The sequence below is a fragment of the Anabrus simplex genome, chromosome 1 (assembly GCF_040414725.1).
Source record: "Anabrus simplex isolate iqAnaSimp1 chromosome 1, ASM4041472v1, whole genome shotgun sequence".
Lineage (NCBI taxonomy): Eukaryota > Metazoa > Arthropoda > Insecta > Orthoptera > Tettigoniidae > Anabrus > Anabrus simplex.
The window spans coordinates 734,047,506-734,074,756 of record NC_090265.1 but is presented as its reverse complement, the minus strand read 5'-3'; the positions used below and the strand labels follow the sequence as shown (position 1 = coordinate 734,074,756).

The 27,251-nt window shown below is 41.6% G+C and overlaps 1 protein-coding gene across 4 annotated transcripts in view; it reads left to right on the top strand.

Moving 5' to 3' along the window:
• LOC136872814 (probable 3',5'-cyclic phosphodiesterase pde-5) overlaps positions 1 to 27,251 on the top strand; it is a 1,073,569-nt gene that overhangs the window by 654,942 nt on the left and 391,376 nt on the right. The window contains exon 1 of one of the 4 annotated variants that reach the window (XM_067146655.2): positions 24,669 to 24,793. The exons of the other annotated variants lie outside the window; for them this stretch is intronic. Within the exon in view, the coding sequence (XP_067002756.2) occupies positions 24,724 to 24,793 (70 nt within the window). The 5' untranslated portion in view covers positions 24,669 to 24,723. Of the gene's footprint in view, positions 1 to 24,668; positions 24,794 to 27,251 lie in introns of those variants that run through there. 4 annotated transcript variants of the gene reach the window in all.

The following is a 27,251-nucleotide window of genomic DNA, read 5'->3' as shown; positions in this document are numbered from 1 at the left end:
CACGGAGACCTCAACCGGTCGTATTTTCGTAGTTGCTGGTATTGCCCGGTTCTGTCTGATCTCAGTTAAACTGAGGCCACACCACCTACGATATTAGGATACTAAAAACAACAGAATGTCATCAAAAGAATTAAATTAATTTTCAGATAAGTCATTACTGGCAGAATCACAATCTAAAACGCTGTCTGCAAGCGCTTCCAAACTGCTGTCGTCATTACCGCGATGCCGGTTAGCCTGCATAATGAATACTGAGTAAACTGCTGTTCAACAACCCCAGTCTGCATTGTTCATTAACAGTACGTACCTCTAGTTCCTTAACGCCTGTGGGTGACGGCGGTAGAGCAAAACCCACCACATCCCCTGCCTGTGGGGCCCAGGGGCTCTTAACCTGGGACGTCGGTTGGTGACCACGGAACCTTTAGCAAGTTCTGGCATTGCTTCCAGTGCCAGGCTCCTCACTTTCATCTATCCTATTCAACGTCTCTTGGTCAACACTTGTCATTTCGGGGCCCCGATGGTATTACGTATCGAGGCCTAAGGAGTCTTTCGTTTTCAATCCCTTCCTGGCTCTTGTCTTTCTTTGCCCTCTACCTTCATTTTTCGTAGTGTCATACCATTTCCACTTTTTCCCTCTGATTAATGTTAATAGATGATGGTTGTCCAGCTGTACGTCCTCTTAGAACAATAATCACCACCACCATAGCATATATTCTGACAAATTATATTGCAAAGGGTGTAAAGATGAAAAAAAAGCGAACATCTTGGTAGAATGATGAAATGAGAGCAGCTTGTAAACGTAAAAGGAAGGCTTATCAGAAATGTTTCCAAACAAGGGCTGATGTAGTCACGGAATTGTATGCAGTTGAAAGAAGCAGTACCTCAGGGCAGAATCGCTTTATGCGTCTACAAACTGTGGAAAACCAGCAAGGTACAGCCACGAACACTACAGTGGGACCTTCAGCAGGCTTCTGGAGTCCCATTTAGTGACCTAACAGACAGAAACAGGGTTCGAGAGGCCAGGAATACATTGCGCAAACCCAGCTCGCGAATATACTTTATAATATCTAAACTTACTGATCCAATGAGGCTGCGACAATAGCAATTTTAAGCCATTTGGAAAGAATGAATAACAAGAGAATTACTTATCAAATACACATTTTTTTTGCAAATCAAACGTTCGAGATCAAAATGGTAAAAGTAAGTAGAGAAAGACCTCACTGAATTAGGATCACCAAATCTGCAGGATAGAAATGTAATAAAGAAAATTGTTCTCACAAGCGGATGTGAGGAAGACTAGAAGAAACCAATACGACGTACTTGGTCGGAGGAGCAGATATGACAACAGTCGAAGAAAATGAAGAACTATTGGGCAAGGAGGAAAGCTCAACAAATGTTGATTCCGCGTTGTCCTAAGTGAAGGGATTCTATACTTCGAAAAATGAGGGTATCGGCCAAGAAAAGACAAAAAGGGCCACGAAGGGCGTGAAAATGAAAGATCCCCTTCGCCTTGAGGGCTCTAATACCATCGGCGTCGAAAAAGAGCAAGAGTTGACCAAGGGAGGTCGGATAGGATAGATGAAAGTAAGGAGCCTGGTACAAGTAAGTGGAAGAAATGCCAGTGGGGGAGTAAGTGGAAACCACGGAAAACCGCTTCGAGGATGTCTGAGGTGGGAATCAAAATCCCTACTCACTTGACCTCCCAAGGCTGAGTAGACCCCGTTCCAGCTCTCGTACCATTTCTCATATTTCGTGGCAGAGCCGGGAATCGAACCCGGGCCTCCGGGGGTGGCAGCTAATCACGTTAACTACTACACCACAGAGGCAAAATCCTTTCATTTTTTATTATGTAAATTGAGCGTTTCTTAAACATAAAGAGCTTCAGGTTTGATCAGTGTTAAGTAATCACGAATTTTACTGTTCCCGGACAAGCATTTTGTGTTACAGACATTCTTTATGTCTTGAAAATTAATTTCCATTTTATGAATTCTTGAAGCTACTGATTAACTTTTATTCCCATTTTCAGTAATCCATTCACCAATAAAAAATCCATTACTCTTGATATTTTGATATTTGTATGTATCAGTTGGCAATGAGGTCAGCTTCTCGCTCGGCTATCTCATAGCACAACACAAGCAAGCAGAAGCGATGTCAAACTCTGGTGACATCCTAGGCTCGCCTCACAAGCCGGGAATTATTCTTGATGGAAGTTTTTCTTTTGGGGTTTGGCAAAGCGAAGCACGGTATTGGAATTGCTAAGATGTAATCTCCATAATGCCGCCTCGTTACGTCACTCATAGAGGAGACGTGGAGAAGGAGCTGATGAATATCAGAACAGGCGCCAACATGAGGAGGAACCGGGGTTCTGATCCTTTGTGTTCAGTTCATAATGACAGATACGATAGCGAACAGGTTAGCTGAGTGCTCTGTTCTCGCGACACACCTTGGAATCTCCTTAAGGCCGTCCTCAAAATCGTTTGAGTAGTTTCCCATTCCAACTCAGGCAAATGGTACCTTTTCCAAGTGAAATAATACTAATAATATGCTGTAAATTTTAAAAGTAGGTAGGCAGCACTGTGGAGGTGAATTTTTCTAATGTCGGAGAATGGGACCGGGAAGAAAACGTCTAGCCAGACAGTAACGTTTTGTTTTGCCGGGCGCAGAGAGGTGTCGGAAATGAAGCAAGTGGAGGCCACTATCTGCAAACACATTGCATTTACGGATCGCGCGGGATAAAACTTTACTTGAGCACCACTACGAGCGCTAATGTGAGTCAATGCAGAGTTTCAACTAAGCCCTTATAACTACACTCGGTGCGGAAATTTTTCTAAACGTAAAGAAACTTCGCATCAAATATCGGAATGTGAAAGTGATGACGAACCTATCATAACAACGTGGTCTAAGGTCACGCCTCCAAATGATTGCATGCCAATACATATTCCCTAATATTTTCAATAATATACCTCTCAAACTGATGAAACTTTTGCTATTGCATTACAGATACATTATTGACAATCTGTATATCTCAGTTTGTTTGTGACATGTTTCAGTTTTGTGAATATATGATCGAAATTTTATTATTATTTCGAATTTAGGAATTACAATTTTTGAACAGTCTGTACATTTTTCCAGTTAAAACATTTATGTAATTTCATGTCACCATGACAATCTTCAGTGTATTAGCTTTACGTAGATATATAAGACGTCGTAGACTTATTTCATATCTTGCGGGTATTTTGTATTTTATTTATACAAGTACAAGTTGCCAACTATGGCTGCCACCACAGGATTTAACATTTCCAGTCCTAGGGTTAAGTTGGTAGGCTGTCAATCTTTACCACTCAGAGAGCATCAAAAGTCTTACCATATTGAGCTACCTTTTCAGTTTTGATGTGTTACCCCACTACTTCCTGTTCTCTAATTAAGGTGGCCGCTACTGCTGCCGAGCACATATACAACAGCTCGCACCATTTTATTGACATTAACACAGTCCTAAACATTTTCCAAACCAAACCAAACCCCATGACACTACAGCCCTTGAAGGGCCTTGGCCTACCAAGCGACCGCTGCTCAGCCCCAAGGCCTGCAGATTACGAAGTGTCATGTGATCAGCACGACGAATCCTCTCAGTCGTTATTTTTGGCTTTCTAGACAGGGGCCGCTATCTCACCGTCAGATAGCTCCTCAATTCTAATCACGTAGACTGAGTGAACCTCGAACCAGGCCTCAGGTCCAGGTAAAAATCCCTGACCTGGCCGGGAATCGAACCCGGGGCCTCCGGGTAAGAGGCAGGCACGCTACCCCTACACCACGGGGCCGACATAAACATTTTACACATCGAAAATAAAAGTAAATCTTTGAATATTAAGGAAGCAATCGAAATTTATGTCGCAAAAAAAGCTAACGAAACCAATCTGAATGCACATACACATTTAAAGAATTGCCCGCTCTTCGCTCTACTTACCTACATCTGGTCAACACTTACTGTTTAAATTAGTGCTTAACGGTTTTCGTAAGTATGGGCTATCCTAAAAGTAACGTCTAATAGACACTCTCCATTTCACTTCCACACTTTAATCAACCATTAACTTGCACTTATCCATAATACATAAATACATTACTACAGTGAATGAAGGAAGCTTCCACAACACTCAGATCGCCCCGCCCCTACTTCCCCATCCCCTCTCCTCGGCACAATATGCTACATTATAACATGTAGGAAGTACTGACCTGCTCTCCCCGATCCAATAGGAAGGATCCACAACGTTCCAGCAGCCCCTCCGCTCTCCGAGGAACAACAGGCTTTGCCAAAAATCTTCCACTTGCTTTTCCTTAACCACAATCATGAAATAGTGTTTGCTGACAACGGACTTAGTTCGGCAATCCAGATAAGTATAGAATTTTGTGTTTCATTGTGTTAACACGGTGTTGGTTGAATACTTATAAAATCATCATTTTTCAATACTGGTTCATATTATCATCTAATTCTCTATCATTGACAAGTTTACACAACGTAAACAATACTGTACATATATAAGCATGTTTTAAGTGATCTGAGGATGTTCTTGTAGAGCGAAACATGTCATTCTTTGTATAATAGTGTGTATTTTTCAGGTATGTTTATAACTTTCATTGAATGTTTATGTGTTTGCCAGACAGGAAAGTTTTTGTGTCCTATTTGAGTAAGTTGACACTGAAAAGTATGGCTTCCTTCTTAAGAAAACAAAAGTAATTTCTTTTAATTTCTTGTTCTCCATTTCAAGGTTTTTGGTTAAATAAATGTGAGTTCAGGAAAATTTCTTCCATTTCATGTAGTTAATATATTCCTCTACACCTCGTCAACCCCAGAAGACGATGTGACAACAACGAGCAGCAATCACCCCTGAGATAAGAAGACTGCATGAGTGTATGCCCATGACACTGGAATCCTAGTATCGTCAATACAAAGGGTACAATACGAATATAAAGTTGGAATTCAAGAGGACAAAATGGATTAAAAGTTCACTTATATGGTGAGGACTAAAGAATTGGAATACTTAATGAAGGAAAATGTTCGATAAATTTCGAAGTTCTTTGAATTCGTTTAAGGAAAAGCTAGGTGAACAATTGTTAGGGAATCTGCCCCCTGGGTGACAGAACATTGATGACTGATGAGAAGTGGAAAACGTCTGAAGGAAAGCAGAAAGATTTGTCCTGAGCTATTTCCGACAGAAGAGTAGTGTTGCAGATTTTGGCCTGGGAAGACTCGAGAGTAAGCAGATGAGCTGTCAGTGGAATGACATTAGAAGACGAGTAAGCTTGAACTGGACATTTAAGGAAACATCATGATATAAACATGAAATTGTAATTCAAGAGAATAAATTGGCGCAAATTCACTTATAGGAAGAATATTTAGGGATTAGAAGAAATTTCCAGAGAATATCTTCAATGTGTTTCTAAATTCTTTCAAATCATTTGACAAAAGACTAGGTTAACAACTAAGAAGGAATCTGTCACCCTAATTGCAGGTCACTGAAGGTTGGTAAAAATGATGGCTTAGAGCAGGGTTTCCCAAGCATATCGCATGCATGTCCAAGGACCCTCAGCCACTGAATTCAGTAAATAAAAAATAGAATTTTGTAATGATACCATGACTGACTGTAATCGTATGATTTACGACCAGTATTTACTTTCTTTCAAAGTTTAAAGCTACTTTATAAATGCTCAGAAATTATAATAATGTTATTTGCTTTATGTCCCACTAACTACATTTACGGCTTTCGGAGACGCTGAGGTGCCGGAATTTAGTCCCGCGGGAGTTCTTTTAAGTGCCAGTAAATCTACCGACACGAGGCTGACGTATTTGAGCACCTTCAAACAACACCGGACTAAGCCAGGATCGAACCAAATAAAGTCAAATATATAGCCTAGATATATGTGCCGCCATGTTAATTGTAGTTTATATGACGTAGTTGCCACTGTAATTGGGACACTAAGTCATGTAGTGTGCAATAAATAAATAAATAAATAAATAAATAAATAAATAAATAAATAAATAAATAAATAAATAAATCTACGATATGTTGCTCATATATCACCTTATTGCAAGGAGCTGTCGTGGCTTCGAGTGCACCACCACTTCATTCACTTCACACTCCCAACTATCTGTCTCCACCTTTTCCTTACCGTTCGTTCTGTCATGACCGCAATACGAGATCTGGCTCCTCTCTTGCGATAGATGTAAACCGCACTGCTGTTTACAACCGCTCTTCTTAATCTCTGCGTCGCTACCTGCGAACTTTAGCGACAATCCATCTCATCGCAAGTTTAAAGTGGCATGCCGCGAGCATTTGCTGAGTAGACCCCGCTGACATGGTCGATACTCGTTGAGTGAATGAAGGGATGAATGACATGAATTAATGGATTACTGTAGTTACGTCATTTAATTGTATTTTACTTTTTGTATTTCAAAATTAAGGATTATAATATTATTAATATTTTTACTATTGTTATTGCTATTAATATTATTTGTGTTATTTCTATTTGTTATGTAGATGTATACTCTAGTAGTGGTGTAAAAGAGAGCCTTGAGCCCTAACTTCGTCACCAATAAAGACATTATCTATCCATATATTGTACACACTCTAAGGCCAAACAATCTCCTGTATTAAGTTTCATGTGACTCTGGTAACGTCTCCTTGGCGCACATTCCTTTTGCAAGTGAGTGTATTTCAGAACGGCATGAACTAAGTGGTGCGTGTCCAGGGCACTGTGACCAGTCTGACGTTCCTGCGACCCGTAGCCACACCCTTTCTGCACGACACCCCAGACGCCATATTTCAGCAGGACAATGCGCGAACACGTGCCTTCTTGTTGTCACAGGATGTCAGACTGTTGCCCTGGCCCGCCCGATTACCGGACTTGTCGCCAATTGAATACGTGTGTGATAAGATGAAACGTCGGGTGCGGCGCTGTGACCCAGTTCCAACCACCAAACATGAGCTGTGGAACCATGTGAATGCAGCATGGATAGCTACACCCCAGGACGCCATTCGCGCCTTATACGCGTCGATGCCATAACGCATGGAACACGTTATCAGTGCCCATGGAGGACCCAGTGCCTACTAGGCAACAGGACACATGCTGAACCTAGGTGACTGAAATGCTAACCGTTTCTGCAGAACATACTAATGAATATGTCCTGTGGATATGAACTTCCTATCTCTAGTGTTCTGTTTTTTAGGAACATGAGTGTAACATCAAAGGAAGTGAATATTGCCGAGCGAATTGAGTACGCGGTTCGTCCATGTAGGTGTTGGTTTGTAGTCGGGAGATGGTGCGCTCGAAGACGACTATCAGCAGCTCCCATTGTTCCCCACATTCATACCAAGCAAATGTACCACAGTCGCTTCCATCGCAGAGCTAGCACTGCCCGAACTCAAGAATAAAACCTGCCTGGACGTTGATATGAAATGGCAAATGAATTTTAATGCAGCAAGTGTCGGAGAACAAGTTCGGCTCGCCAGATACAGGCCTTTTGATTTGACGCCCGTGGGCTACCCGCGCGTCGTGATGAGAATGACATGAGCCTCGACGTTAAACCCCTAGAATTAAATAGTGCCAAATTTCCAAACGATCATAAATACCTCTTTCACTGAATGAAACTCAAATAGCAGCTTCTATGGTGTAGTGGTTATTGTAATTAGCTGTCACCCCCGGAGGCCCGGGCTCGATTCCCGGCTCTGCCACGAAATTTGAACAGTGGTATGAGGGCTGGAACGGGGTCCGCTGAGCCTCGGGAGGTCAACTGAGTAGAGGTGGGTTCGATTCCCACCTCAGCCATCCTGGAAGTGGTTTTCCGTGGTTTCCCACTTCTCCTCCAGGAAAATGCCGGTATGGTACCTAACTTAAGGCCACGGCCGCTTCCTTCCCTCTTCCTTGTCTATCTCTTCCAATCATCCCATCCCCCCGCAAGGCCCCTGTTCAGCATAGCAGGTGAGGCCGCCTGGTCGAGGTACTGGTCATCTTCGCCAGTTGTATCCCCCGACCCAGAATCTGGAGCTCCAGGACACTGCCCTTGAGGCGGTAGAGGTGGGATCCCTCGCTGAGTCCGAGGGAAAAGCCGACCCTGGAGTGTAAACCGATTAAGAAAGAAAGAAACTCAAATTGATAACCAATAATTTATTTACTTCCAACGAATCGTTCGCGAGAGGCATCTGTGTGGAATTCGGACTCAACAGGTGTAGGATTCATTACATTGAATGAGGAAACTGACTGAGAACCTATGTTTCAATGTTAAAAGCTTTTCTTAGCAGGCAAAGAAAAACTACGAAAAACGTAAAACTAAGCAATTTCCTCAATTGTGCTGAATGTTAAAGGGCTAAAGGGCACAAAAAGGTTTCAAATTGTGAATATTGGATAGCTCTATCAAACTAAAAAATAAATTTTGAAAATCACATCCGGCCTAAATGCAGTTCCGGAAAAACAGCCTAAAATCTTTGGTTTCTTCACCCTTTTCCTTTTTGATTCAAATCATAGCCAAATAAAATTATTTACCTAATTCTTTACGTAATCTGTTCCTTGGTTCAATCCCCTCAGGCGTTTGTTGATTTTTGAAAAAATGTCCATACGGAATGTAGTTATAAGTGCTTAAGTGAAACTCTGCATCGACTCATATTAGCGCTCAAAGTGGTAGGAAAAAGGCAAACTGCTAATATAATCGAACAGATAATGGTCATTAAGAAAAGGATTGTAATTTTTAGGAATAAATAAATAACATATTCTCATACTGTATTGTCCGGCTTCATGGCTAAATGATTAGCGGGTCCCGGGTTCGATTCCCGGCAGGGTCAGGAATTTTAATCATCATTGGTTAATTTCGCTGACGCGGGGACTGGGTGTATGTGTTGTCTTCATCATCATTTCATCCTCATCACGACACGCAGGTCGCCTACGGGAGTCAAATCAGAAGACCTGCACCCGGCGAGCCGAACATGTCCTTGGACACTCCCGGCACTAAAATCCATACGCCATTTCATTTCATATTTTATTTACCTAAAATTCGTAACTCATATACGTAGGACGTTTTCAATATTGAGTTGCTTGCCTGAACGGTAGAACTGTGGACTTTTGTCTTCACGTCGCACCCACACAGATAGTTCTTGCGGTGACGATGGGCTAGCAGTGGAAAGGAAGCGGTCGTGACCACATCATTTGCCTGATGTGAAAACCTGAACCACGGAAAACCATCTTCAGGGCTCTCGACGGTGGCGTTCGAACACGCTATGTCCTGGATGCCAACTCACAGCTGCGTGCCCCTAACTCACTCCCTTCAGAAGCTAACACGAAAGAAATAATAATTTCTCTAGAGTATGGTGGTATGAGGGCTCGTTCATAGGTCTCTCAGTTATCAATAATAATTACATTAGTTGTATATTTATCAGGTAGAGCCTCTGCGGCTGCCGGTCTGCGTGGCTCAGTCGGTTGAGGCGCTGGCCTTCTGACCCCAACTTGGCAGGTTCGATCCTGGATCAGTTCGGTGGTATTTGAAAGTGCTCAAATACGTCAGCTTCGTGTCGGTAGGTTTACTTCTGCCAGCACCTCGGCGTCTACGAAAACCGTAAAAGTTTTTAATGGCACGTAAAACCAGTAACATTATTATTAACTCCATGGCTCAGGCGGCAGCACGCCGGCCTCTCGCCGCTGGGTTCCATGGTTCAAATCCCGGTCACTGCATGGGAGATTTGTGCTGGGCAAAGTGGATCAAGTTTTATTCCAACCCATTACGCAGAACTTTAGAGAGAATTTTATAGATGATCGACAGTAGAGAAATTCCTCTGTAGTTATCCATAACTGATGTGTCACCTTTCTTATGAAGTGGGTGAATCAATGCACACTCCCAATCTTTGGGGATGTTCTCACTATGTCAGATGTCCTGTAATATTTCGTGGAGTATCAGGGCCAGTTTGTCACCACATAATTTCAACATTTCTGCATCTCTACTATCTTTATCTGGTACTTTGTTGTCTTTTAAGTTCCGAATTATTAGTTTAACCCCTTCCAATGTGGGGGGTGCTGAGTCAGGATTTGGTGTGAGTTTCTCGAAAGCAAATTGGTCATTGAGACTTCCACCGTCCAGCATCATCTGAAAGTAGTTTGCAAGGAGTATGCGGGTTTCCTTGTTATTTGTTCCTATTGTTCTATCTGGACGTTTGAAGCATAAGCTTTACTATAATTGTAAAGTTCTTCTTTAAATTTCTTATTGTAGTTTCTGGTATTGTTTTTATTGAATTCTTGACCAATTTCTACCAGTCCAGCAAGTTCGTATTTACGGTTTTCATGTTCTAATGGTTTTTGACGTTTGTTTTTGAATATTAAACAAGTCCTGGCATTTGATTCCTGATTTGTGAGAGTTCCATCGTTGCCGTGTCTTGAGCCTGTGTCACAGGTGTCATTCCACCATCTATGTGTTCTTCTTCTTATTGACGTTCCAATCTTTTGCGATGCCTGGTGTATTGAATATTTGAAGTTGTTACAATTAGCTGATTTATGTGAAGGCAAATTTCTAAGAAAGATATCTGTACTTAGTTTAAGGATTTTGGTATTCTAAAAGTTCTCATTTGACTTTATTTGCTTGAAATTTTACTTTTACTAGTGACAAGTGATGGTCTGAATATATAACTCCTTTTTTGATTTTAACATTCATTATTTCTCTCTGATTCTACCTGGTGACTGCTACAGGATCAATTTGAAATTCGCCTTGCTGATGATTGGGGGATATCCAAGTTTTCTTCCTGTTGCATAGTGCCAGAAATTGTGCTGACATCATTTTTAAATCAAACGTTTGACAGAAGTCAATTAATCTTCGACTATTTTAGTTTGTACTTTTAAGTGCTGGATATAATCCCACTTTTCTCCTAAATTTCTTTTTTGTACCAACGTGTGCATTAAAGTCTCCCATCAGCACTTTGACGTGGCGTCCTGTTTGTTACCTCCTCTAGCAGCTCCCAGAATTCATGTACCTTTTGCGGATCTTTTCGATTATAGTTTTTATGTGCATTGGTTAATGTACATGCCTTGTTTCCCGATGTAATGGAATGAAGTGAAATTCTTTTGGTAGGAGATGTGAAATTTAGCACGGAATCAGTGATAGTTTTTCTGACTGCGAATGCTGTGCCAAATTGTGAACGTTAAGTGGATGTGGATATTGCCGGCAGTCCTTTGTAGAATCTACTAAACTGTTAATTGCATCAGTTTTCCAATTTTGTGTGATGTTCTGATAAATAAAGTTCCTATAAAGTGCTTGCATCTCGGTTTGAGAGATTTGGGAAGCTCCGACACATTCCCGCATGATGTTCTAGGTCCCCCAGAAGCCGATGACCGAGAGAACTTACTATATCTGCTGGGGCCTGCGGTAGAAGCCTTGTTAGCTGTTTGTTCCATCATCTTATCAGTTGAAGGTTATAGGGAGATCAACCGTAGTCGATCTAAAAATTACAAGTAAGGTTTTGAGCCCTAGAGGTTGCCTCAAGATGTATTCTGGGTGTTGTTTGATTTTTGGCAGTAATGTTTACGACCGGATGCCCTTCCTGACGACAGCCCTCCTCCTTTATGTGGCCTCCGGACCGGCAAAAACAGTTAATGATCTACTCAATCCACTCATTATTCAACTCAAATGTTAAATCTGTGTTACTGTATGCAAGTGAGACCTGGAAAGTGACCAAAGACAAGGTTACAGACTTTTATAAATCGGTGTCTGAGGTACATTATGAGAATATGGTGGCCAAAGACCTTCTCAGACAAAGACCTTTGGGAGGCCACAAGTCAAAGTTCCATACAGGAACAGAAAATGGAGATGGATTGGGCACCCCCAGAGAAGACCACAAGAAAGTATCACAAGGCATCCTCAATGTAGTCACCGGCGAGGCAGACTGAGGATTACCTGGAAGTGAACCATAGACAGGGAGAGAGCCGGAGTTAACAAGACATCGGCGGCAGATAAAACGAGCTCGAGGCCCTGCGTTCCACCTGGAATTAAGGGAAATAAGTCAATTCGTTCTACTCATTAACTGCTATTATTATTATTATTATTATTATTATTATTATTATTATTATTATTATTATTATTATTATTATTATTATTATTATTATTATTATTATTATTATTATTATTATTTTATGCGCTGATGGGTCAGTTAGGACCACGCGGAATCAATATTTGTTCAGCTTTCCTCCTTGCCACGGCCGCTTCCTCCTCACTCCTAGCCCTTTCCTGTCCCATCGTCGCCTTGAGACCTATCTGTGTCGGTGCGACGTAAAGCAACTTGTAAAAAAATGCTTATACTATTTTGATCTCAAACGTTTCATTTGCGCAAATTTGTGTATTATTATTATTATTATTATTATTATTATTATTATTATTATTATTATTATTATTATTATTATTACTTTATTTCTTAACCAGTTTACCGCGCAGGGTTTGTTCTTCGCTCCGACTTGCCTCTACCGCCTCAAGGGAGCGTGAGACTTTGGATCGTGGGATACAACTGAGGAGGAGAATACAGTATTATTACCGTATGAAAATTAGCCTTTTTGAGACTAAATTGATGTCAATAGGTAAGAAATTCAAGAGAATTGAATGTCATATTGGGGATACAAAGGTGGAAAAGGTAGATAATTTCAACTCTAGGATGTGTGTTTTCCCAGGAATTTCAGTGTAGTGAAATTCAATCAAGCCTGAGCTCGCACTTGCGATCAACAGAATTCTGTAAGAAGGAAGTCAGCTTCTGGACGAAATTGTCTTTACATCTGTCTGTTTTCAGACCAAATTTGCTTCACGGGAGTGAAAGAAGCTGGGTGGACTCAGATTATCTTATTCATAAGTTAGAAACAACAGACACAAACGCGTGGGAACAATGGCAGGAGGGTACTCGGAGTGAGGAGATAAAGGTTAAGTTAGGAATGAACTCTATGAATGAAGCTATGGGGTCATGTGAGCCGAATGGAGAAGGATAGGTTACGCACGAGAATAATGGACTGGGTAAGACGATGGTGGTTACTTAGTTTCTAACGATTTAAGGGCTATAGAAATAAACGAGACCGAAGAACTAGTTACAAATAGAGGATTGTGGTGGCGGTTCGTACATTCACAGAGGCTTGCAGACTGAACGGTGAAAGGCATACAAGATGCATGTATATATTATTACCTTCGTTGGAGGATGAGTGCGTGGCTGGTATTTGTCATTTATATGTGGAGATTTTAGCCATATCGGCTGTGTTATGATGCTTACCATTTGTGGAAGTTGAGTTTCAAGAATGCTTTCAAAGCTCATTGCACTTATAAAGGGAGATGGTCGCTCAGAGTACTTAAAATGCAGAGGAAGACGGAATCGGATAGATTCCAGTCAGAAGGATGTAAGGTGAGGGGAAGGTGACGTCAGAATCGAACGAGCAGATGAAAGGAAATGACGTGACGTCAAAAGCGGGCAAACTGCGTCAAGGTTTGTCATATCCAGCCACGGAGCTGACACTCTGGATATAAATTAGGGAGGTATGAGAGGAATAGTAATCAGCTTCACTTCGTTACACATTTGAGGTCTTCGGCGGTGGATAAAACAAAACTTTTGTGATGTTAAGGGATCCAATTCTCGTTGAAGTCAGTGGCATTTGCTGGTTTTCAATTGAGACAACTCCGTCCCTTTCTGAGCATCTTGTGAGGGCAAATGACCGACAGTGTAGCGTGTGTTTGAGTCTCCGTGGCTCAGGCGGCAGCAGGCCGGCCTCTTACCGTTGGGTTCCGTTGTTCAAATCCCGGTCACTCCATGTGAAATTTGTGCTGGACAAAGCGGAGGGAGGACAGGTTTTACTCCGGGTATTCCGGTTTTCCCTGTCATCTTCAATTCCAGCAACACTCTCCAAAATCATTTCATCTGCCAGTCATTAACCATTGCAGCTGAGGAGTGCGACAAGTTTCGACAGCCGGCACAGTTCCTATCCTCGCCGCTAGATGGTGGTAACCTGGTCGACTGAGTGCAAACAGGCTGTGGATTATAGCGAGATTATAGGAGCAGATGGATCCGCTTTCTTGTCTTCCCAGAATCTGTCCATCCTCTCGCTGTGTTTCTCATCTTGGGTTTTTCAGCAAAAGGATGTTTGTTCCCCAACATGTCCCATATAAGTTCACCTGTTATGCTGATTTCTTGAAGGTCTTCTTGAAATTCTATTATCCAGTTATTCTTGACCTTGTCCGGCTACTTGGCAGAATGGTCAGCATTGGGGCCTTCGGTTCAGAGCGTCCGGGGTTCGATTCCCGGTCGGGTCGGGTGTTGTAATCTTCTTAAGACGACGTCTCCGAACGGAGGTTGACGATCCACACGGCCATTTCTGATCTTGATATTGCAGCATGAAAGACCTCCTCCGATCTTTGTATATCCTTCAACCACGAGTTTCTTCGTCTTTCAATAGGCCTTTTCCCATGAATTTTCCCTTCAATAATTAATTGTAGTAACTGGTATTTATCGCCACTTATAATATGCCCCAAGTATCTTGTTTTTCGTTGTTTTATAACAAGCAATAAATCTCTTTGCTTTTCCATCTGGCGAAGGACTTCGAAACTTCCAGAATCCATGGTATACGAGAATACGTCTGTATAAATACATTTCAAATGCCTCAATTCATTTATCAGAATTTGGGTCCAAGGTCCAACTTTCACAGAGATCATTCTGATTCTCAGTGATAAGCTGTGGTCTGATCGTATGAGGAATTTTCTCATATCAATGAATTATTCTCTTCTAGATTTAACCTCTTTCTTAGAGTCACATTGACTGTCCAAAATAGTGCCTAAATATTTGAATGAGGATACTTGCTCAACTGTTTTTCCATTTATTGTGAGGATTATTTGTTTTTTCCTTTAAGAGAATACCATAACCTTGGTTTTGGAAGTGTTAGGCCGTATTCCTCACTGCATTGAACGAGGTGGTTTATCATGCGTTGAAGCGCAGGTAGCTCATCCGTTATGACGACAGTGTCATCCGCATATCTAATGTTGTTAAAAACGTTTCCATTTATCGTGATTCCTCCGCCAATGCTTCTTTGAAGATTGCCTCAGGATAAATATTGAACAGAAGAGGAGATAATACGCAACCGTGACGTACAGATTTTCTGATTGAAGTTGTTCCTGAAATTCCTTGATCAGTTTTGACATCTGCTGTCTGATTCCAGTATATGTAACTGATTATAAATCGATCATTGCGATCAATACCGAGTTGTTGAAGAATCGTGATTAACTTTTCATGTTTAACACAGTCAAATGCCTTTTTAGTCTATAAAACAAGCATAAACATCCACGTTCAAATCCATGCACCGCTGTGTTAACACATATTTAAGAAGAAATGTGCTTCACGCGTGCCAAGACCATTCCTAAAACCAGATTGACTCTGATCCATGCAAGATTCACATTTCTTATATATTCGAGAGTGTATGATCCGGAGGAAAATTTTGAGTACATGAGACATCAAACTTATCAAACGGTAGTCATCACAACGAGATGAGTTGAACTTCTTCGGCGGCGGAATGAATGTTGATTTTAGCCTGAGGCATAGATTTGATTAAATGATAATGTTATGATGTCAAGGCCGGTAGATTCCTGTTCTACCATGACTTTAAGAACTTCGGCATAAACTCCATCTGGACCCGTGGCTTTACCGTTCTTCTGAATTTTTATAGCATGTACAACTTCATTCTTAATTACTTCAGGGCAAATTTCATTTATTTTCTCATCAGGTGTGGGGGATCATCCCTATCATCTTGAAAAAGAAATTTGATGTATTCCTGCCTTCTTAGCTTCTCTTCTACACCTAAGATGATTTAATTCTTGTCATTTCTCAGAATTTGGCCAAGTCGTTTCCGTTATAAACCATTAAGGTCCTTTACCTTCTTATGTAGATTGAACACATCATGCTTTTCTTGAATGATCTCAAGTTCCTTGCATTTGTCAGACATCCACATTTCTCGAGCTTCTCTGTATTTTCTACGTATGGTTTTGTTCAATTCTTTGTACTGAATTCGATATTTTGTTTTATACTTCCTTCTTTCATTCATCAGTTCCAGAATTTCCTCTGTCATCCAATTCTGCTTTTGTTGTTGTTAATGTGTCCTATGCGAATCTCTTGGACTTCAATCATGCTGTCTTTGACGGAATTCCATGTGGATTCCACTTCTGTGGGATTTGTTTTTTCTATTGTTTTCATCTTTTCTTCCAGAGCATTTCTCACTCTGACTCCTACATCCTGATGCACTAGTTTTTTGATATCAACACGTTTGGATGGTGGAGCATTTCTTTAGCTTTTCTAAATCGAAGAATTCTGAAATCCATTACTACTGGATTATGATCACTATTAATATCAGCACCAGGATACGTTTTCATGGATGTCACATATTTCTTTAGAAGTTGACCTACCCAAATGCAATTTTATTCCTTATAATATTTTCAGCATCACTGGATGGTGAAGTCCATGTGTACAGTCGCCTACGAGGAAACTTGAAGAAGGTGTTAGAAATGAACAAGTCATGTTCTGCAAAAACTGTATCAGTCTATCTCCTCTGAAATTTCTTATTCCAAGACCATAGTTGCCCACTATATTATTTTCTGCACCAGATCCAATCTCCCAAGACCAGTGTTACCTCTCCCTTCTTGATGAGCTTCATTGCTTCTTGTAAGTTCACCTTTGTCAGCAGTTGGTGCATGTACCTGAATGATGTTCATAATCCGATGTGATGTTTGAACTCTCAATAGCATCACTCGTTCACTCAGTGGTACAAAATCTAAAACTGATTTTGCAATCATTGATGAGACAAGCACGACAACTCCATACCTATGATTGGTGTCTGTTCCTCCAGAAAAGTACATATGCCCTTCCTTTGTATTCTGATTTCCATATCCAGGCCATCTTGTCACACTCAATCTAAGGATGTCAATTTTCAATCTGCATCTCTCTGCCTCCACGTTTGCAACTTTTCCGGTCATATATAAACTGCGTACATTCCAGTACCGCCTTTGCTGGTAGGACCTACTGTTTACAGTGCACTATGTCTTCTGGTATAGGCTGGTATTTGTTACTTTCATAGATCTGTCTCTGCCTTATCCTTGCCTTTGACAATATGAAAGTGACTGAGGTATGAGAGATGCTAGTAATGCCAATCCTTATGCAGCCAGTCCCTGCCATGAATGGTGTGAAAATGTTACTCATAGGGTTGGTTGGTGTATGCATTTCAGTGGGCTTGGCAGGCTGATATGTAATAGCAATGCTACCTCGGTGAGGAAAGCAACGGGAAACTACATCACTCCTCATTTCCCTAGTACGCCTCGTCAGTGATGCCTACGACATCTATGAAGCTGATGGCAGAGCTGTTGAGGATCCCACCAGCGGCATCGCTGACGGACTGAACATACATTCCAGTATCCACTAAAATTTTGTTGTTATAGACTTATCTTTTCCAGGACTGTCCAGTTCAATATTACTCACAGCATTGTTCAAAGCACCCCCCCCCCGTAGATCCGATTGGGGAATAGAAATTCCGGAATATTTTACATTGAGCATATCCGTGCCGTGTGAATTTATTGGAATATCGCTCATGATCTTTAATGCAGTGGTTTCTCTTTGCCTTTTGCATCCTAATGCCGTTGGCCAAACTGGTTCGTCCGCCTTTGGGAACAATTTCTTGTCTCCAGCTAATCGGGTGTGATAATACTTCTGGCTCGGGGAGTGGGTGTTTCTCTTTGACCCAACATTCTCCTCTTAATATTCAGATAACACATCATACTACCAACCACCAGAGAAACACGTAATAATGGTTACATCCCTCCATATAGGGTTGGTGTCACGAAGGGCATCCGGTCGTAAAACAGGGCCAAATGCTCATGTGCGCCACAGTTCGCACCCGCGATGCCACAACATACGGGAGAATCGGTAGGAGAAGACATATTCTTGACTTAGTCTTTCATTGTCTAGTCTTTGAATTATTATTATTATTATTATTATTATTATTATTATTATTATTATTATTATTATTATTATTTCTTAATCCGTTTACCCTATAGGTATGGTTTTCCCTCGGACTCAGCGAATGATGCCACCTTTACCTCGTGAACGGCAGTGTCCTAGAGCGTGAAACTTTGGGACGGGGCATAAAACTGGGGAGGAGGACCAATATCTCGCCGAGGCGGCGTCATCTGCAATGCTGAACAGGGACGTTGTGGGGGGAGGGGAACATAGGAAGAGATAAACAAGGAAGAAGGAAGCGGCCGTGGCCTTAAGATAGGTACCATTCCGGTATTTGCCTGAAGAAGAAGTACGGAACCGTGGAAAACGACTTCGTTGATGGCTGAGGTGGGAATCAAACCCCGCTCTACTCAGTTCACCTCCCGAGGCTGAGTATACCCCGTTCCAGCCCTCGTGCCATGTATCAAATTTCGTGGTAGAACTGGGAATCCAATGTGGACCTCCGAGGGTGGCAGCTAATCACACTAACCACTACACCACCGAGGCGGTCATCATCACCATCATCATTATTATTATTATTAACAAAAGTAGGCCTAGTCTGGTGCCATATTATTGTTATTATATTTTGGTACGATGGCGCCTGCTGGGGCCCTCATGCCAATTTCATTTCATCCTTCCTGGTTGTTCCCTCTTCCCTTCTTTCCAGTATTCCTTCAACAATCCTTCTCCCCTCAGACCACTTTGGGCCGGCTTTCAATTTTATTCTCCCATGGAATACTTCCATTCTTAAAACTTTCTTTTATAAATCTCTCTTTATGTAATTATTATTTTATTATTATTATTATTTTATTATTGTTACGGAAATATTGTGGTCTACGGAGGTGTCAGAAGGTGGGGGCGTGAATGGGTGGACAGTGAAAAGATGAGAGCATAATTTAAAACACTAAATTTTGAAACTTCTCTTCTTTCCTTTTTTCTTTTCCTGATTTTAAAATGTGATAGATGATCTGAATACGTAAGAACAATAACAGTTCAGGAGCTCGTATAGCAAGGCTAGGCTGTAAGTCCAGATCAGGTTCTACAATTTACAAAGAATGATCGTTATAGCTCTAAAGGTACACACTATGGCATGTCAAAGAGCACAATTGCTCCACTCAATTTACACTCTAGGAGAGTGAGCTCCAAACTCTACTACAGCCCGGCCTCTCAAAGGCACAAGTTTCTTATCCAAATATTACATTAGATCACTTCGAAAACAATACTCACTGTCATTTCTGCTCGACAGTCTGATCCACAATTATCTATAAATAACCAGAATTTAAACAGGGGAAATAAGTGCCCATACTGAATGGCCTAAATGCACAAAGAAAAAGGTCTCAGAGAATCAGCCATGAACGAGATGCTAGAAGGCGGAACACTTGCACTCCTTTTGAATTGCACTTAAAATCCTATGTGGGCTTATGGGCCGAAATTACATAGGCTAAGTCTATACTACACAGAGTGATTAGAAGGCGAAATATTAACTCTCAATACTGTCTGAAGAATCTAGAGTTTTAAAATATCATAGTCACCCCCATACCAAGTCGAATGGGAATTAATAGAGGTTGAACACTCTTTATTTCCTAAATTATATATTTCCCAGCAGGGATTTAAATAAAGTCCTTAAACTTGCCTGAAAATTTACATTTAAAAGGTGATATTAAACTTTAGAATTTTAGATTAAGAAAGAATTTCGGAACCTTCCCCTCAAGTAAACTTTCTGGAGCTATCATATATTTAAAATATGTCTGCCATTACCTTGAGTTGGTGGGACTTCCGACGCCGGGCAAGGCTCCGATTATACCGTATGCACTCTAAGACCGGAGCGACGAAGACGACAAAAGCGCTCAGTTTGTATAGCAGAGGGGGAAGTTCCAGAACTCTCTAGGCAGAAAGCCTGTACACACCCCCAATTTTAATTGGCTACGAAAATATATGCAAAAATTTCTGATTGGTCCATAACATAAGGAAAAAGGAAGCCTTTCAAGTGTTGACACCCTCACCACATTTAAAAAAATCTACAAACACTTCAGGTGTACAAATCTTGAAAATAGAAATTTCTCTTGAAAAATTAATAGTCCGTAATCCCGCCAGATGGAACGCATGCTGTAAGTCGACAGTAGAGACATCTGAAGATTAAAGGCCCAAATTTCTGTAGATACACATTTCAAGGTTTACATCACAGATGGTCGTCTACAAGGCGCACAGTTCAATTGATCGGAGAAGGTGTACCTTCGGTGGTGAATGGTACAGATCCTTCAAGCCAATATACACAGGAGTCTAACTGCCAATGATCTATTGACGCAGATAATCTATGAGATAGGAGCAGACATCTTGATTCTCAGCGAACAATATCAAGACAGAGAACAACCAGGCTGGTTTTCAGACAATCTAGGGACAGCTGCGATATGGGTACCAGACCTTGGAAAATACTCAGTTACAAATCAAGGATGCGGAGATGGGTTCGTCTGGGTCCAAGTTGAGAAGGTAATTTTTGTCAGCTGTTATTTTACCCCGAACGAGGCTATTTCTGACTTCCAGACAAAACTAGATGGGCTTGAAGATACTCTGCAAGGGATGAACACTAACCTAGTTGTTGCTGGTGATTTTAATGCTCAAGCAGTTGAATGGAACATGCCTCAAACAGATTCTAGAGGGCGGCGTACAATGGAGATGGTCGCGAGATTGGGATTAATGGTTATCAACGTTGGTAATGTGACAACCTTTCGGCGACCAGGGTGTCAGGGAACCATACCAGATGTAACCTTTGCTTCTGAAGACATTGCGTCTAGGATAACTGAATGGCGAGTAATTGAAGAATATACTGGAAGCGATCATCAGTATATCACTTTTCGTGTACTTCCAGAGACTCCGAATCTAAGGATTACCACGCCCAAGTCAGAAAGATGGAACATAGCCACTATGGACAGAGAAAAATTTCATGAAGTAATACAGAATGGAATGGATTGTATGACGGATACATGTCACGGAGGCAAAAGAAGCATTATTGCTAATAAATGCGTGGAACACACCATGAGACTCCTTCAGCAAGCATGCGACGCATCAATGACCAGAATCAAAAAACGGAAAGGCAAGCGTCCAGCATATTGGTGGAATGAAGAAATTGCTGAGTTGAGGAAACAATGCCTGCGACTCAGACGAAGGACACAAAGAGCACGACATAACGACGCAGCTCTCTCAGTAGAGTATAAGACTATGAAGAAAAGACTGCGAAATACAATTAAAAAGAGTAAAGCCGACAAGTGGTTGGAAATGTCCAAGGAAGTGGATGAAAATCCATGGGGATTAGGGTATAAAATTGTCATGAAGAAATTCGGGATGCTACCAAGCCCTATCATGGATCCACGCACCATGGAAGAAATAGTACACACACTATTCCCTGATCATGCAGAGAGGATTGATGATGAGGCCGAGAAAGAACTAGACAATGTACCACCTTTTACAATTGAAGAATTGATAACAGCAATTAATTCCCTTAGAAATAAGAAAGCCCCTGGTCCAGATGGTATTCCAGCAGAAGTACTAAAGGTGGCAGCCGAATTATGTCCTCAACTGCTGTTGAGAATGTATAATCATTGTTTGAAAGCGGGAATTTTTAGCTTTCGTTGGAAGATAGCTAGATTGGTTCTGATCAGTAAAGGGAAAACTGGGGGTTACAGACCTCTATGTATGCTGGACACTGCCGGAAAAGGTTTAGAGAAGCTCCTACAACCGAGAATACTAGCAGCAGTCCGATTAGCTGGCGACCTATCCGACCAACAACATGGATTTCGCAGAGGTCACTCAACGCTAGATGCTGTGAAGGAAGTGGTGAAGACAGCAGAACGAGCTCAAACGGGTAATCATTATTCTAGGAAACTGACGCTTCTTGTGACTCTAGATGTTAAAAATGCCTTCAACTCGGCAAGATGGAGTGATATTTTGGAAGCTCTAGAAGAAACTTTCAAGCTACCAGAATATCTCATGTATATACTGCGAGACTATTTGAAAGACCGTACATTGTTATACGACACGGAAGACGGTCAGAGAAGAAAACGGCTCACAGCTGGTGCAGCGCAAGGCTCAATTCTCGGACCACACCTTTGGAACATCATGTATGATGATTTATTACGGCTGGAGATGCCAGAAGATGTAAAACTTGTGGGTTATGCTGATGATGTGGCTGCTGTGATAGTAACCCGTAACCTAGAGCTGGCTCAATTTAAATTGAATCAGGTGATGCGACGTGTCAAAGAATGGATGATAAATCACAAGTTAGAACTCGCAGATCACAAAACGGAAATTGTCCTCCTGACGAGGAAAAGGATTAATACTGTTGTACCGATGCAGATCGGACAGATAGCCATCGAAACAACTAGGAGCACAAAATATCTTGGTGTAACGCTTGATACTAAGCTTACATATTGGGACCACATCCAACGGGTAACAGATAAGGCAGCGAAAACCATGACTGCACTGAGCAGACTCATGGGAAATATCAAGGGACCGATATCTAGTAAAAGGCGGCTTCTCATGTCAATTGTTCAATCGATACTGCTATACGGTTCGGAAATTTGGGCTGAATCGTTAAAAATTGTGAAATATCGGAGAAGAATTGCGGCTGTACAACGGAGAGCAGCTTTACGAATTGCTTGCGCATATCGCACAGTATCAGAACCCGCGATTCTAGTAGTAGCAGCAGTAGCTCCCATTGACTTGTTGGCCTTCGAAAGACAAGAAATTTGGTTCACACAAGAAGAGCTAGGAAGGAAAAGGGCAAAGGCTTTGGCTCATAGTCGCAGAATGCAACGATGGCAAACAAGATGGGAAGATGATTCTAGAGGGAAATGGACGAAAAGACTGATACCTTCTCTGGGCGTATGGGTTGCCCGAAATCATGGTGAAGTGAACTACTATCTCACACAGTTCCTGACAGGTCATGGATACTTCCGAAAATTTCTTCATAGGCTAGGGCTAGCAACTAGTCCGGTGTGCATATACTGCGGCGATATCGATGACGTATCACATACTTTCTTTGTGTGTGTTCATTGGCTGCCACAAAGAAGATGCTTAGAAGTTATGCACGGAGAATTGACGCCAGAAGGGATCGTGTCAGTAATGCTACGAAGTCGAGAATCTTGGGACCAGGTGGCAGTCTACGTAGAAAATATTCTGCGTCAGAAGAAGAAGGACCTGGACGATTACGACAGATAGTAAAGCAGAAGAAGGAAGATGGAGCACAAGATGCATTAAGCACGACATCCGCCCTGAAGTAATGCGAGAGCGGTTCCGGGGCGGAGATAAACGTCGTGGGAAAAGGGAGTGTGGTTTTTAGTGGGTAAGAATCTCCACACACTTGTTGAGTGCGGACCCTCACAAGCGTCTTATGAAAGATTTTCCACACTCCCTCGCAAAAAAAAAATTATTATTATTATTATTATTATTATTATTATTATTATTATTATTATTATTATTATTATTATTATTATTATTATTCAAGTGCTACAGATCAAACCGGAAGACGCCTTTGACAGAGGTCTTTTCCGAAAAAAGAAAAAGGATAGTGAGGAATGGGCTAAACCGAGACTAACAACCGGAAAGAAGACACGGTGTCCCTTGGACAGGGGAACGCAAGCAGCCTACTCAGAAAGAATGAGGGAAGTCTGGGCTCAAAAGAAAACAAGGTTCACTGCCAAAAGTAACAAGACTTAACATGGTCCTGGATGGCCCTAGCGAAAAAAAGAAATAAAATAAAATAAAATAAAATAAAATAAAATAAAATAAAATAAAATAAAATAAAATAAAATAAAATAAAATAAAATAAAATAAAATAATAATAATAATAATAATAATAATAATAATAATAATAATAATAATGTCCGCCTCTCTGGTGTAGTGGTTAGCGTGATTACTTGCCACGCCCGGAGGCCCGGGTTGGATTCCAGGCTCTGCCTCGAAATTTGAAAAGTGGTACGAGGGCTGGAATGGGGTCCACTCAGCCTAGGGAGGTCAGTCGAGTAGAGGGGGGTTCGATTCCAGCCTCAGCCATCCTCGAAGTGGTTTTCCGTGGTTTCCCACTTCTGTTCCAGGCAAATGCCAGGATGGTACCTAACTTCAGGCCACGGCCACTCCCTTCCTTTTTCCTTGCCATCCCTTCCAATCTTCCCATCCCCCTGTACAGCATAGCAGGTGAGGTCTCCTGGACGAGGTACTGGTCCTACCCCCCGGTTGTATCACCGACCCACTGTCTCACTCTCCAGGACACTGCCCTTGAGGCGGTAGAGGTGGGTCCTTCGCTGAGTCCGAGGGAAAAACCAACCGTGGGGATAAACGGATTAAGAAAGAAAAAAGACTGGTCATTGGGAGCTCAGTCAGCTGCAGGTTTGAGTCCGATCACTTCATTCTGATAGTGAACTCAAAGTGAATACAACAAACACGATGTCTCTTTCTTCGCGGAAAACAAAACCAAACAAACCCAGAAATTAGCAGACAGTATCCTTCACTGGGTCACTGTTGTGAGCGCGGAAGCTGAGGAAGGCAATGCTCTAGCAGGTCGCGTGCGCCACTGCGCCCTTGACTCCCCCCTCCTCTCCCCACCTGTAGCCCAGACCGCGCGGCCGCTGTACGCTCGTCTCAGTTGCGGCGTGGTGCGTGCAGTGAGTGCTTGGCTGTTAGCTGTGTGCGCGTCCAGCTGACATGTAACACGATCATGTGGGGCGTTGTAGCGGACAGGTTGACAGACTTCTCCAAGCTGTGGCGCTCTTCCCGCAGGATGGCCAGTGAGTACACATTACACTTGCTTTCTTTCTCTCACCAACGACGTAATAAGCAAGGCTGTGTTTTCGTAAACAATTAAAAATTCACAGTCAGTGAAGTGCGCACAATGGACACTGTGAGTACAATATTAGCATTAGTTTGTTTCCTTTGTCCCAGAAATAACTCAACAAATTCCTGATAGAATGTGAATTCCTGGTCGAAACTCTGCAGGTTTAACTTCGAGCTAATACATCGAAGGTTTTTTGTGACACAAGGTTAGGAAGGTAGCGGCCGTTGCATTAATTAATGTGACAGCCCCAGAGTATTTACCTGGTGTGACAATGGGACACCACGGGAAACCATCTTGGGGTCTGCCGACGGTAGAGATTCGATCCCATCATCTCCGGAATGTAAGTTCAGAGCTGTGCCACCCAAAGCTTAGGCCAAGTCGCTGGGTGACTAAAGACAAGAACGAAAGAATGGGCATCTATTATATTTTTTCCAAAAGTGTGTGTAATCGTAAATAATTAAGAAGTCACAATCAGTGAAGCGCACACATAGCTCTTCGAACAGTCGCCTACCCGCCAGGCATCACCTCACGTAGCACAGGAAATCTGTCTGCCTCCGTAGCGTAACAGTTAGAGCTATTATATCACTTCTTCGGTAGCCCGGGTTCGATTCCCGATACTGCCAGAGATTTAAGATAGGCAGGAGAGCTCACCACCTCGGAGCGATTTAGATTTATTAAAAGTCTTCTCCTTCTTGACTTTTTACTAATTTATTGGGGTCGAAAGTTGGTGTAATTTGGCCTAGATTTACGACCGAATGCCCTTCCTGACGCAAAATCTATGTACAGGGATGTATTCACTATTGCGTGGGTGTGTTGCATGTAGATGTGTATTAAGACAAAACACAAACACCCAGTCCCCGTGCAAGAGGAATTAACCACATGTAGTTATAATCCTCGACCCAGCTGGGAATCGAACGGCAAGCCTGTCATCTGGCCGTCCAGTCCAGGAGACATAGTTCATCAGTAAAATAGTGCAACTGTGTTTAATGGAAGAAAACATCATTCATTTTCGAACGTAATGTTCATTTAAGAACGTGTTTTAATATTTAAGCGACTACTGACAGTTGACAGCTGGGAATGTCCTGCAATATTCAGGGTGAAGACGAACACGACCGGCAAACTTTCGGAGGTTATTCAGGGATACCTTATGAATATATTGATATAAGATCATTAGAGACATTCCCGAAAAATATTTACTCTCTCCTGTAAAATTGTCGTATTTTTGGGAACTATTCACGTTAACATCATAGATGCTTTTTTCTAATTGAACCTAATTTCGTCATTTTGTTATCAAAGTATAGTAGGAATATGTATGTGCGAAAAATCATACAACATTTTTGAGGAAGAGGTACAAAAATTCATCACCACCTCATTCCGCCTTTGATGTTACGAAAATATGTTAAGAGAAAAAAGGCATGATCAATGGCTCTTGTCTGTGCTAATATTATGAAGAAGAAGTCTGTGAGTTTGCTTTTTCTCTCGAATTACTCAGTCTATATCAGTAACTCTTTCACCTTAGGAAGATGATTTATTCCACTTCATTATAGACTATCGTCAAGGCGGAGAATGGCCCTTAAAATAGAACACGCTCCCTCAACGGTTCACCTGGAGCTCACTAAGTTAAGTTAGGATTCTAATTTTAAAGAAAATAGTTCATACTCATCTGTTTTTCGTGACTCAAGCATTTTGTCAGATAATCAGTCATGACTCTTATTTTGAACTTTCACAATTTACCACTTATCAAAACCAAACTTAAAACACCGAGCTCGATAGCTGCAGTCGCTTAAGTGCTGCCAGTATGCAGTATTCGGGAGATAATAGGTTCGAACCCCACTGTCGGCAGCCCTGAAAATGGTTTTCCGTGGTTTCCCATTTTCACACCAGGCAAATGCTGTAGCTGTACCTTAATTAAGGCCACGGCCGCTTCCTTCCCACTCCTAGCACTTTCCTGTCCCATCGTCGCCATAAGACCTATCTGTGCCGGTGCGACGTAAAGCAACTAGCAAACTTTAAACACAAGCACATATTAATAAAATATTGAAGTTGGTTACTTAATTGGCTTCAAAGTTATTGACAATTACATTTTATTTTTTATATATTGCATAAAAATGCTTCTTCTGCACAGTTTTAATTTTCTTTGGTTATAATTTGGCAGACTTGTCAAAAATGCTCATATATTTAAGAACAACTACGAATTTTCCAGTCAGGGATAAACTATTGGATTTTTTTAATTTTTTATTTTACATTCAATATCCAAACATATAGTTTCATGGTATTTCAGGAATGAAAACAGGGATAAGAACAGATAAGAACAATTACAACTACTTTATTCCTGTACATGTTGAAACACTATCAGAAAATTTTAGGTGTGTCCGATAAGAACACTGTCGCATATTATACGTGGAGCACAG